General features: G+C 30.5%; 2 protein-coding genes across 6 annotated transcripts in view; one reads left to right on the forward strand and one right to left on the reverse strand.

Moving 5' to 3' along the window:
* LOC129959629 (transcription factor AP-4-like) overlaps window positions 1–7,694 on the forward strand; it is a 69,127-nt gene extending 61,433 nt beyond the window's left edge. For 4 of the 5 annotated variants that reach the window (XM_056072501.1, XM_056072498.1, XM_056072499.1 and 1 more), the window contains one exon: window positions 1,557–7,693. In XM_056072501.1, coding sequence (XP_055928476.1) covers window positions 1,557–2,135 — 579 coding nt within the window. In that variant the 3' untranslated portion in view covers window positions 2,136–7,693. Of the gene's footprint in view, window positions 1–1,556 lie in introns of all 5 variants that reach the window. The other variant, XM_056072497.1, reaches the window with a different exon arrangement.
* Window positions 7,695–8,799: 1,105 nt separating this feature from the next.
* The window catches only part of LOC129959630 (magnesium transporter NIPA2-like), a 39,986-nt gene continuing 34,618 nt past the window's right edge, over window positions 8,800–14,167 (reverse strand). The window contains exon 6 of the mRNA XM_056072503.1: window positions 8,800–12,200. Coding sequence (XP_055928478.1) covers window positions 11,497–12,200 — 704 coding nt within the window. The 3' untranslated portion in view covers window positions 8,800–11,496. The remainder of the gene's footprint in view (window positions 12,201–14,167) is intronic.

Below are 14,167 nucleotides of genomic sequence, written 5' to 3' on the forward strand. Positions count from 1 at the left end.
ATGTATGTATACAAAGAACAAAACAAACCAAATATAAAAGCTGAATAATTATTTGTAAGTCTAACGATTGCACAAGAAGAAGAAAAAATAATTTAGAAGTAAAATCATGCATGACAAAACATTAATAGTCTTCATTTCATTTGCTTTAAATTTATATAAGTTATTAATATCAAATTCTCCGCAGCAAACGCGAGGTAATCTGTCTAATTTAACATAAAAACATAATTAATCGTAATTATTTCATAATTTTTATAAAAGGTTGCTTTTATTCTGTTATAAAGTAAAATGTTTATTGTTAAATATGCTTGAAACCTTTCCAAATTTATATTTATTTATTTTTCTGATGTATATACTATTTCCCGAAACACAAAATTAACGATTACCATACTATCAATTTTCAGATTTAAAAAAAATCAAACTTTGATTTGTAACTTATTTTCAATAAGCACAAGCTTTTTACAGTATAATTAATTTCGCAAAGTTTATATGTAAAAGTATTCTGAATTTGAAGATAATTCAAGTGTTCATTCATGCACGTGCCAGATGTCCCAGGCTTAAAGGAACCCAACTAAATAAGCCCAACATCGCTTTACATTATTCTACAAAAAACGCGGTAAAAGTTTGTTTTGGTATTCCAGATTATCATTTATTCATTTTCCCCGGCTTGAAAAAGAAATACAGTTATTTCAAAGAAAATTTTTTCTCACGAACTGTCAATTCAAATAATAGAGTGATAAATGAGCTTTCCCTTTCAATGTATATCAGTAGTCATGATCTCGAAGCAATAAAGGATCCAAAATTCCTGCATGCATTTTATCATTTCGGGGTTGAAAATTCTTCACTCCCAATGTTCTTCACATTTCTATTCAAAGCCATCAATGCCATTTGAGAATACTTATCTGCTACCGTTTTATTATCACAATCAGTGCACCTGAGTAGAAAGGAATCTCGTTAAATACTTTAATCCTTCTAACTCACATTAACGTACATAAATTTTTAGATTCTTGGAATTATAGTTAAGAAGGAAAGCTATTGAAACAACAGGGATGCGAGAAAACAAGCTTGAATAAATGACTATATTTATGTTATTGAAAAAAAAAAAGTAATGCGCTATCTATAATATAATATTTTCTTCATACCATTATATAGTTGAATAATATTTTTTTAAAAGGATGTCAAAATTTAAGAGACAAAAAAAAATATTAAATAATGAAATGCAGTTAATATTAACCAAAGAAAAGATTAATAAAATATAGAAGTAAGCTAATCGAATATAAGGATACGTGCAACTGCGACGCCAAGAAAAAGAATACCCCCCCCCCTCGGACTTCTGTCCGATTCCAAACATTCAAAATGGATCGTCCCTACCGAAACCTGTTTTTATAACGCCCGCCGTAAACATAGAAGATTGTCTAGCAGTGTTCTCGTCGTGGACAGACAGTAATTTTCAGAAAGCTTCAAATGCTGATATAATTAGTTGTTTGCATTAGAAAATAAAAATGTATGTAATTTCATGAATAATATATTTAATTTTTATATATTTATTAATTTTTCAGGAAAATATGAAAGTTTCTATAAATATGGGTCATGAAAGTGGTCTTGGAAGCCCCCAATCCCAAATTTCTATCCAAGACATTGAAAGTTCACAAGAAATATCCTTAAGGGAGTCAACTCCTGAACTTTCTGGTAATGAAATTCCCGAAGATCTTTCTGGGAAAAACAATTCTATGTTACTTCAGTGTGTAGATGACTTGTCATTATCTGATGTGACTGTAATTCCGGAATTGTTAATGTCTCCAAATCATATAAATGGGTCATCTTCATTTCCTGTTGATATCAATATTACTCCACAATCAGCTTATAAAGTTAGTACATCCAGACAAAATCTTGAAACTATTGTTGAAGCAATAAGACATGTAGAAGGTGACCATATGTTTCGAGATGATGCAACAGAATCTGATGAAATTAGGTCAATGAAAGAAAATAAACTATCTATCCGAGAGCAACAATATGCAGAACAAATAGAGGAGTCATTACTCCTTACAAATCGAGACTTCTCGTTTCAACACCAAATAATTAGAAATGCACCTCTTACACAATCCCGACCTGGAGTCATAGTTTCTAATCTTTCATAATCATATTCAGCCCACTTTTTTGTGGTGTTATCATTCCATCATTATCATTTATGAAAATCTGCGACTAGTGTAAAATACCATCACATTTCTTTTTGAAAAAAGTGATTTCAGTTCCTGAGTGCTTACACATTGTTTTTATTTTCGACTTCAGATTAATGATTTTGATAATTTGTTATATTGATTCTCTTATTGTGTAATGCATTTGGTGCCATTGATTTTTCAAAATAAGTGCCGATAATTTTTTGTTATTCTGAAAAAAAAAATTACGAAAATCATTATCAGCTTGACTTGGAATGTTATATAACATGTCATTTTGTTGTGTTTTCTTTTAAGACAGGTTTTACTGAATATTTAATTTATACAAATGGGTTATTTTTTTTGTTGTTATTCATTTTGTGGCAAACTGTGTGGAGAAACATATAATTCATTAATGCATTATAAGCTAGGATTAAACCAAAGAATGGTTATATGTTTTTGTATTAGTTCTGTGATCGAAAAGAAATGGTCTGCATGTTAAGAGTTTTTTTATTGGTTTCCTTCTCAAAATATTTTTAATTTCATTGAAGGCAGCTGTATTAAATGAAGATGCATTTGCAATATCCAATATGACTATGCAATATTGAGATGCCTTATCAATATTAATAATAGTGAAAAATTATTATTAATGGTAAGTGTGGATGCATTTACAACATACTATTTAAGATGGCCTTTCTACTAAATAGTGAAAATTTAATGTTAGTCTGCTGCAAATGCGTCCACATTTAAGTATAACTATGCAATACTAAGTGGCCTATTCTCTATAAAAAGTTTGTATACATACAAATTTACTGTTGATAAGCTTCCTCTTAAATAGATTAGAGTTGTTAAATGAAATGTTTTCCTTTGGAAAATTAGAATAGATGCCCTCGGTTAATAACTAGCAATTGACAATCGTGATTGAACAGCTCATGTTCAACCACTAGCAAGTGATAGCTTTGTTTCAGTATTCTGAGTGCCCTGAACAAGCAATAATAAGAATTATTAGTTTTTATTTTTTATTTCTGCCTTTATGTGTGTCTATAAAAAAATGATGTATATTAACTTACTTCTAATCAGACTTGGAGAGCAATTTGCGAAACTCAATCTGAGGCATTATAGCTGAAAATATTCGCTTTTCATGTTAGTTTTTCTATCTTGACAATGGAAGAAATAAAATGTTAACTTTAAAAGTTTGAACATTTTGAGTTCGTAAAACTAGCAGTGAACTAAAAAAGAAATGCAGGTACTTTTTTATACTAATAATCTACTGTAATACCGGTGAATTTTTATTGATCATGCAAACTTGCAAAAAGAATTTTGCAATTTTTTTTCCGTGAACTACTGTAAAATTTTGCAATTACAGAATCTTAACTGTTAAGACTGTATTTACAGTGAGCGTTTTGTGTTTTAGAGCACTAATATTGGTGCTTGTTTTTATTTAATCACACAGTATGCCATATCGGACTTTTTAAAAGGTATTCTTAAAAAAAGAAAGAAAACTTTTGTGACTGGTGCTGTGCCTATTGTATTTACTGTGACTCAGAATTTTTAGAATTATTTAAAGCATCTTGATGATGTTCTCAGGTTTTATGTGTTGTCCCCCCTCTTTTTCTTTTAAGTGTTATGTACTGTTGGTGAAGAAAGGACCTAGCGATGTTGTGTTGCATAAACTAAATGTTTTGTATATAACAGATAAATCGTGATTTTCAAACTTTCATGAATGAATTTGGTCATTTTATAGTATGTGGAAGATGGATTTGAATTCTTTTCATTGCCATTTGCAAAAAGAAATACTCATTTGAACAAATACTCATAAACTGTTACTGAATTACTTTCATTATTGCATTGTAGTTGTTAATCTTATGTTATTGTTATCCTAACTTTTGAGTGTTTGAAAATTAACAATTTTAAACGATAAGAATTTCTTCAAATACCAATTTTATTTTTGGTATCGCTTCTGGGACTTTGGTATCACTTACTACTTGAACTGTTTCTTCCTTCATTCATGTTACTGACTGAAACAGTTTTTAAGAGCAAGAGATATGTAACTAGGGATTGCAATACCGAATACCGGTTTTTCGGTATTTACTAGAAATTTTTAAAATTGTCTCCACTATATGTTCAGGGATCGCGAACATAGCAAAATAGTATACGTTTTTGTTTTTATGTATCCCTAACGGACAAAATTAATTAGCTAATTAATGGCTTAATTAATTGCTTAAATCTAAACTAGCGAAACATGGATCATCCCTGAAGGAAAATATTGTATCCATAACGACTGATGGAGCAACAATTATGAAAAAAGTTGGAAAGTTGATTGATAAATCAGCCATTGTGCTATGCACATGAAATTCAATTAGGAGTAATAGATGTATTATACCAAAAAAATAAAAAACAGAAGAATCCAAATACTGTGGATATAGAAACTTCTGATTCCAACTTTGAAGAGAGTGAGAGTGATATTGACAATGAAGATAATGACAATGTAATTGTTGAAGAAGATATTGCTACTGAGGATGAAACATTAACCTATCAAGAATTGCTTTCTATAATTTATAAAGTTCGAAAAATTGTTAAGATCCCTATAAAAAAGGATATATTACTAAAATATATACTAACTGAAAATAAAACAAAATTATGTTAATATTAGATTCTAAAACACGTTGGAACAGTTTGCTCCTAATGATGGAACGATTTTTGAAACTGAGAAATCCAATCTAAAAAGCAATAATCGACTTAAACCTGTAAATTATTTTTTCAGATAGTGAATTCGACTTAATATACAGAACTATATCAGCTCTACTTCCAATAAAACTGACTATTGAGGCATTATGTCGGAGAGATTCTAATTTAATAACAGATAATGGAACAATGAATTTCATGTTGCAGTCACTGAAAGAACAGCACACATCACTATCTAAAGAATTATATATTGCATTGAAAAATCACACAGAAGAAAGGCACCGGTATCAAGATTTAAGAAATACCGAATACCGGTAAATTTCCGGTATTTTTTTATTTTTTATTGAACATTTATAAATTCCCTGTGCACCACAAAGTATCACACGGGGCTTACAGAAGTAAGTATGTAACACATTACAAAAAGAAAAAGAAGAAAATTTAACAGTTATGAAGGATTACAGATGTCAACAATAAATTTACAGAAATTTTCAAAAGCACTTCTAGTGGAAATAAGTTGGTGAAACTCTGTAGGCCAATTTATATTCATGTGCTTGAGAGCCAGTCTTAGGATTGCAATCCCTATATGTAACAGTATGAATGTTTGAAAATCATTTATAAATTCCCCGTGCACCACAAAGTATCACACGGAGCTTACAGAAGTAAGTATGTAACACATTACAAAAAGAAAAAGAAGAAAATTTAACAGTTATGAAGGATTACAGATGTCATTCTAGTGGAAATAAGTTTGTGAAACTCTGTAGGCCAATTTATATTCATGTGCTTGAGAGCCAGTCTTAGGATTGCAATCCCTATATGTAACAGTATGAATGTTTGAAAATCATTTATAAATTCCCCGTGCACCACAAAGTATCACACGGAGCTTACAGAAGTAAGTATGTAACACATTACAAAAAGAAAAAGAAGAAAATTTAACAGTTATGAAGGATTACAGATGTCATTCTAGTGGAAATAAGTTGGTGAAACTCTGTAGGCCAATTTATATTCATGTGCTTGAGAGCCAGTCTTAGGATTGCAATCCCTATATGTAACAGTATGAATGTTTGAAAATCATTTATAAATTCCCCGTGCACCACAAAGTATCACACGGAGCTTACAGAAGTAAGTATGTAACACATTACAAAAAGAAAAAGAAGAAAATTTAACAGTTATGAAGGATTACAGATGTCATTCTAGTGGAAATAAGTTGGTGAAACTCTGTAGGCCAATTTATATTCATGTGCTTGAGAGCCAGTCTTAGGATTGCAATCCCTATATGTAACAGTATGAATGTTTGAAAATCATTTATAAATTCCCTGTGCACCACAAAGTATCACACGGAGCTTACAGAAGTAAGTATGTAACACATTACAAAAAGAAAAAGAAGAAAATTTAACAGTTATGAAGGATTACAGATGTCATTCTAGTGGAAATAAGTTGGTGAAACTCTGTAGGCCAATTTATATTCATGTGCTTGAGAGCCAGTCTTAGGATTGCAATCCCTATATGTAACAGTATGAATGTTTGAAAATCATTTATAAATTCCCCGTGCACCACAAAGTATCACACGGAGCTTACAGAAGTAAGTATGTAACACATTACAAAAAGAAAAAGAAGAAAATTTAACAGTTATGAAGGATTACAGATGTCATTCTAGTGGAAATAAGTTTGTGAAACTCTGTAGGCCAATTTATATTCATGTGCTTGAGAGCCAGTCTTAGGATTGCAATCCCTATATGTAACAGTATGAATGTTTGAAAATCATTTATAAATTCCCCGTGCACCACAAAGTATCACACGGAGCTTACAGAAGTAAGTATGTAACACATTACAAAAAGAAAAAGAAGAAAATTTAACAGTTATGAAGGATTACAGATGTCATTCTAGTGGAAATAAGTTTGTGAAACTCTGTAGGCCAATTTATATTCATGTGCTTGAGAGCCAGTCTTAGGATTGCAATCCTTATATGTAACAGTATGAATGTTTGAAAATCATTTATAAATTCCCCGTGCACCACAAAGTATCACACGGGGCTTACAGAAGTAAGTATGTAACACATTACAAAAAGAAAAAGAAGAAAATTTAACAGTTATGAAGGATTACAGATGTCAACAATAAATTTACAGAAATTTTCAAAAGCACTTCTAGTGGAAATAAGTTGGTGAAACTCTGTAGGCCAATTTATATTCATGTGCTTGAGAGCCAGTCTTAGGATTGCAATCCCTATATGTAACAGTATGAATGTTTGAAAATCACCTTGTATTGTACTATGCAAGAAAATGTACATGATACATTAATTTTTGTGACAAAGCTTTTGTGTATTAATGTTTATTTTTAATATTAAACGACAGTGTATAATAATTTATGACTTCTGTTATGTACAGTGATTGCTTTAAAAAACATTTACATGTTGACTTTTAGAAAGAAAAAAAATGTACATTTGAAGATTCTGTGATAAATTAATGGATTGTCCTGTAAGCAACTTGCCAGTTATTATTTACAGACTAAATCAATTAACTTTTCGTACATGTAATTAACATGTCTTTAAAATATCTGGTTCTTCCATTAAAATTGGTTGTCTGTGTGAGTGTTTTTACTAATAGCATTGATGAATTTTTCATTGCACTTGGCCAATAATTCTTACAATGAAACTGGCAAAAAGCAAGTCAATAAAGTTAAATATTGTTGACTGGGAACATTCACGTTCTTTTTATATATATTTAATTCGCCATTTTTTGTACATAAGCAAGATTTAATGTTTTATCTGTTTATTTTTTGTTTGTATTTGTTTTCAATAAAATAAAAATGTACAAATCATTACTTGAAATTAAAAAATTTAAACTGGAGGTTTAAAAACACATTGCAGTGTTTAAGTATTTCCTTGATTTCTTTATTTGAAATTAATTTCATGCATATTTGGGGAGAAAATAGATTTTTCTGAAAATGTAAGGTTTAGGGATTCTCTTTACACATATGGGAGGGGGGGGGGCATTTTTATCATGATGTGAGATATTGTGCTAGCAGTATTAAGTAATGATACAGAGGGTGATTCAGTGTTTCAATTATACTTACATTTTCTAATATGCAAGTTGTAATTTTAAAGTTTATCTTGATTAAATGTTGCCTTGGTTATATAACTCAATGAGATCGTTTATTTTGAGATACATCACAATATATATTTATTTATTTTGCATATTACTATGTATTATAATTGGTTCATGGCATATGTACCATGAAATAATTAGTGCATTGACCAAGAATTAAAAGAAGCCAGTTTGTTTTATCTAATCTCTAATTGCCTACTGATATCAAATCTCTAAGAACTAATGTATTCAACATCTGACATTCACTGAGAACAAAATTTCTTAGAATTTTTTTATTGAAAATAAAACACTAGAGGTATACTAAATGTTTATTACATATATACAGAAGATATTTCAAATTTTTTTCACAATGACTAACATTCAACTTGCATATTAGTCATAATAATTTCTTTTGATTAAGTAGGAACAACTTGAAGTACATGTTTCAGACATAAATCAGCAGGATTAGGAATGTAATCTTATACTAATTCTACTTCAAATGATATAAATTAATTGATAGAAAATACATCTCAATTAAACACAAAACAAATGCATATAAAACTTATTAGAATGCACACGAAACATTTCCATATAAACCCTTGGTAAGGAAAAAATAAATAAATTACTAGAAGCTGGAAATATTTTGGGCAAAATATATGTTAAACAGGTGGATTCAATCATTTTAGGTGAAAATAAAAAATCTTTCATGATACTTCATTAAAAAAGTGTCATCCTCTGTGTATTACTTCTAAAAACCTAAATTATTTATGCTAAAGTGCTCGGCTTCGTTATAAATTTCACACTCCCTAATTTAGCATTTAAATAAATACATATTTCTTTTAGTTTCCAGGACTAAAAATCTTAGCCTTGAAATCCTGCCCTAGTTTTTTTTTTTTTTTTTCATCCCAATTTATTTTCAAAATCATTAATTGATTTTTTTAAAATATTGCTTTTTAAAAATGTGTTGAGGTCCAAATACATTTACAGCAAATTACTACATTCTTGGAAACTGAAAATATAAATGCTGGAAAAAGATGTAATAAAAAGAACTGAATTGAATAAAATAATAATTTAAAAAATAATAGTGTAAATTTAAAATTTAATGCATGTATAAATTAAACACATCTTATTGTCATTAAATGAAAACAATAAATTACACAGTGGAAAATTCCTTACACTTTTAAAAAGGCATGTGAATAGCATGTTTAGATAAATATATTGCAATAAAAGAAAGTTCAATTTTACCGTTAGTTGTAAAAATAGGTTGACATTTTGATCATACTAAAAAACAATATAAGCAGTATATTATCTATTCTCTGACATGGAAGCCTTCTGCGTACTCGCGCATACGTCTGGAAGTATTCATTTCATTGAAACTAGTAAGATGGAAATGTTTGCATTTATTTAAGAATACAGTAAACCATGACATTAACAAGACGGCATAGCCGCCGCGGGTAATCAGCAAAGATGAAGTAGCCATTTGAAAAGCAAATATCCAAATTTTGAATTAAAATAGTACGATTCAAAACGATAGGGGGGGGGTGCATCAAACGGAATAAAGGGGATTTTTTTAGTTTAATTATATTAACATCCCGTTGTAAAGCAGCACTAGGGCTATTTTGGGACGGACCTCGTAATATTGAACCGCGGTCAGATAACGAGGACGACACTGAGCTGGCACTCCACGCCACACCACACCAGCGGGAGGACGTTTGGCATGGCGGATTTAACGTGCAACAGACACCCTTACACGACGGTTCGTCAGTGGAATCAGGCCTCGAACCTGAAACCCTACGACTCGCAAGCCGAGACCTTGCCACCGCGGCCCCGGAACAATGGAGAAGACTTGCCAAAGAGAAGTTCATCTTACACCGCGTATCACCCCTCTACAGGCTAAAATAATCCAAAAGTTATAATTTCGGGTTCCTGAAACGAACGTTCTCTTGGGTAATAATATAAGTAGTTAAATGCCGTAGTGAACCAAAATAAAAGAATTACAAAATATTAAAGCAAATATTAGGAAACCACCAAATCTAAGACAAAATTTGAAAATCAAAATCAAGTCTTGCTTCAAGAAATATTGAAATAAAATGTAATTATATTTAACTAGAAATGAACAGCATTTATATTTGGCCCCATATATGAATAAATAACTACGCTTCATTTGATTAAGGAATACTACATATTATAATACAAAGAACTGATAAAATGAAAGCCAATACATATTAAATTCTAATTAATTTAAAGGGGTTTGATCATATTTTCATAATGGAATTTTTATGTCATTCAAAGTCCCGGTAAAAACAATTTTTTAAAGAAAATTTGGTAACCATAAGGGAAAAGTTTTCATGAGTTGTGTGCAGTAATTTTGAAAGTTTCGTTTACATAAACATATATAATGAAAGGTAAATATATATATAATGAAATTAAAAGAACAAGAGTAATTCTGATATGGATAAATAAAGATATAGATAACAAAATTTTCGAAAAAATATAGAGTACTTAAAAATAACTCGACAATCCACTTTTATTCTTAGATTTGTTTTCATTCAAAATGCATCTCTACACAAAATTTATTCGCTGAGAAGTTATGCTTTTGATGTTTTCGTTGTGAACAAAAGGCAAATAAATTAAAATTAACAAACCCCCTTATTTGCTTCCAACAGCTATTCACTTCAATCAGGCCATAAAACAAAAATTTCACACTTAAATGCCCCAATTAAAAAAACCTTAAAAATTTCTCGATTGGCAACTAAAAATGGCTATTTTAGTATTAACATAGTATTAATTCTAAGCAGGACCACAATTTCAAAAGACACAGAGGCGTATCCAAATCCCCCTCTCCAATCAAAATAATTTACAACCAGACAGTACTAAATCTACAGATAAAAATCAGTACAAATGAATAGCAGTTTTCCAAAAAGAAGTAAAATATTTGTTAAGGAAAAGAAGGCATTAAAGGCAAAACCTGCTGTCCTTTGAATATAATAATAATAAACTTCATAGTTCAAAAAAAAAATATATAAAAGGGACAACAATGATACCAAAGGATTTTTTAAAAAACTGAACCTTTTTCCTATTTCATGAATAAATTTTATTCAATATACAAATAATTGGTGTAAATTTTATTAAACCATAAGTTAATGGGAGTTACAGAACATTTGTTTTTCATTGCAAACAAATAAAGAATTGAACTTTAACACATTAAATACATTTTATTTCCCAAAAATAACATCAGAAGTATTTATTTTTGAAAAAAAAAATTATTGAATGATTGGTACCTTAACTATATCACATTGCACGGCATAGACTGCAATTTTCAATGAAATCTAACTATATAGAAACATTCACATTTTTGGTGCATGAAAATTTTTCAATTATTTATTGTTCAGACTAGGTTTTTCTTTATGTTATTAAAGCATTATCCTTTCTGCATGCTAACTTGAAAAAAATTCTAATATATTGAAATATCTTATTCATTAAAATCGATGTTTGTTATTAAAAAATAATAATACTCTCATGAAAATAATCACTGAACTGCAAGTAACGGATCTGAATAATACTTTGAAATAGATGTTTTTTTACTTAGTAGTAAATGGTAATAAAGAATTATATGCAGTCTCTGAAGTACTCGTTAGAGCTGCAAATGTTCTAGACTCAAGACTATTTTGTCTAGAATGTCTTTCTAATAAGTTTGACGTTTCACCATTTCTATGAGAATGACAATCTATTAATACAGAAGTATCAACATCATCTTCAATCTCATCAAATTTTGAATCTTCTTTCTTTTGTAACAAAGTATTCAAGTTACTAAGGGATATATCCCATTCTCTAAACGCATTTAGTAAAAATATCCCACATATAACAGAGAAAAATCCACATAAATTACCCATAACATCTGAAGCGGCCATGTTACCCCATTCTTTAAATAAAATTGAAGAAGCACTAATTACAAATGTTGTAAAAAATACATAATAAACCGGAGTAACAACTGACGTATTAAACGTGTCTAAGGCTTTGTTTAAATAATTTATCTGTACTGTAATGCACAAAATCAAAGACAGTAAGAGAAACCAAGTCAACCAGTTGCTAAATTCGTTTCGAGAACCACCAAAAGTCTCTCGTAAAGCTAAACCCAAGCCTTTGCATTCCATCACTGATAATGATCCAATCATAGAGCATATTAAAACATACACCACAACATTACTAGATCCATACCTTGGAACGCAAAATATAACTAATAAACAGGATGAAATGACGATTATAATCACATAAACAACAAATCCTAGAAAAAAGGAAGAAAATACTATAATTTAAAACTTATAAAATAATACATAAAAATAAAAATACGATATGTGCATTATAGATAATTACGTTATTAAAGAATAACACAAATTACAAACAAAAGATAATAGTGTTTAACTTTGAAAAAAAAAAAAAAAAGAAATAGTCAGGGCTAGCTCCAGGGTAATCGGCACCCAGCGCGAAATAATTGTGACCTCCTCCGTATATATATCGTGTGCTGGTACATATGTTATCCTCAATAGGAACAAAGTCCACAGGCACATTTTTCAATATAATATATATTTAATTGACTTTCCACAAATGATGACGATGGGACTGTCCCATCATTTACGAAATTAGACAAAATTCAATGTAAAGAAAAGAGACTAGCTCTCTCGCACTCACAAGGGGAACGGAGGGCAGGACTCGAAAATTGAGTTTGGGATGAGATTTAGTATAATATTAAGATGTTCATTCATAAATATACTCCAGCTGATTCAGAGAAAATAGCTTTCAAATTTTTGGCATAACTGAAACACTAATAAGTTGTGGCCACCGTTTAATAGTCAATCAGGAAGCCCGAAAACTCCTTCGCTTCGTACCCACCAAGATCAATGTTGGATCCACAATGTATGTTTTCATTAATTTTTTTTCCAAAATTATTTTAATTAAATTAACGATTTACAAATAATTCTAATTAATACGTTATTCATTTTTTATGCAAAAATAGATGTTCGTTCACCTAATACTTGAATTATAATGAGAATTTAACTTTTAAACAGCATAATAGTAATAAATATAACTCTAATGGTGATAAAATCTTCTAAAATGCTGTTACCATCTTAAAATCCTTAAAAGATTTCATTATTTGGATTTTAAGAATAACAAATTGTTTGTTTTAATCTACCAAACCGAATTTCTCTAGGAAAGTAAAGCTGGTAATTTATTAAATACATAAGCAGACATTTCTGACTTAAATAATAGAAAGCAGGTGTCAAGCTGTCGAATTCGCCGGTAGATGGCCGAAAATTTTAATAAATGTTTGAATTCGATCGAAGGCAAAGGAAATAAAGCTTTTTTTTTTACAAGGATTTATTTTATCATCTAAATGACATCGGTCTAGATGATGCTCTTACGTTTTACGATGTAATATCTTGATCCTGACTGATCAAATAAGAGAGTAGCGTAAACAAACAATTCTTTTATGAACAGCCTTATTTATACAAAAACAACTTGCTCTCATCTAGGTTAATATTATTTACAAAATTAACACAACAGTTGAAAATGTAAACATGAAATAGTTCTTCGATGAAGTTCGAATAGTTCTTCGAAATCGGAAAACACACACACACACACACACACACACACACACACACACACACACACACACACACACACACACACACACACACACACACACACACACACACACACACACACACACACACACACACACACACACACACACACACACACACACACACACACACACACACACACACACACACACACACACACACACACACACACACACACACACACACACACATTAATAGGCTGTTTACTCAAAACGCTACTCCAGGGGATGCTCCAGAAATCCACTGATCTTTGTTGGGTGAATCCTAATAGAAACCCACACCACACGGAGGTTCTCACAAAATCAGGAACAACTTCTTCGAACGCGGACGTCTCTCCGAATTCTCCTTCAACTCTTCTTACTGTTCTCATCTCTTTTCTCTCCCTCTCAAAAATACCGCATTTCATTTCCGTCAGATCTCCGCCTTTGATTTTGTCATTGGTGAACTTGAGTTCCTTATGACCAAATAGCTGCTTAGAAATGCTTCCTCAATGGTCTTCAGTCGATCGTGGGAATGTTTGTTCAGGATTCATCTTTGTAGGTGACCCTTCCCAAACACATGTTAATTATAATAAATTCACAGCTAACACCAGCTAAAGTCCACCTGATTT

Source organism: Argiope bruennichi, chromosome X2 (assembly GCF_947563725.1).
Source record: "Argiope bruennichi chromosome X2, qqArgBrue1.1, whole genome shotgun sequence".
Lineage (NCBI taxonomy): Eukaryota > Metazoa > Arthropoda > Arachnida > Araneae > Araneidae > Argiope > Argiope bruennichi.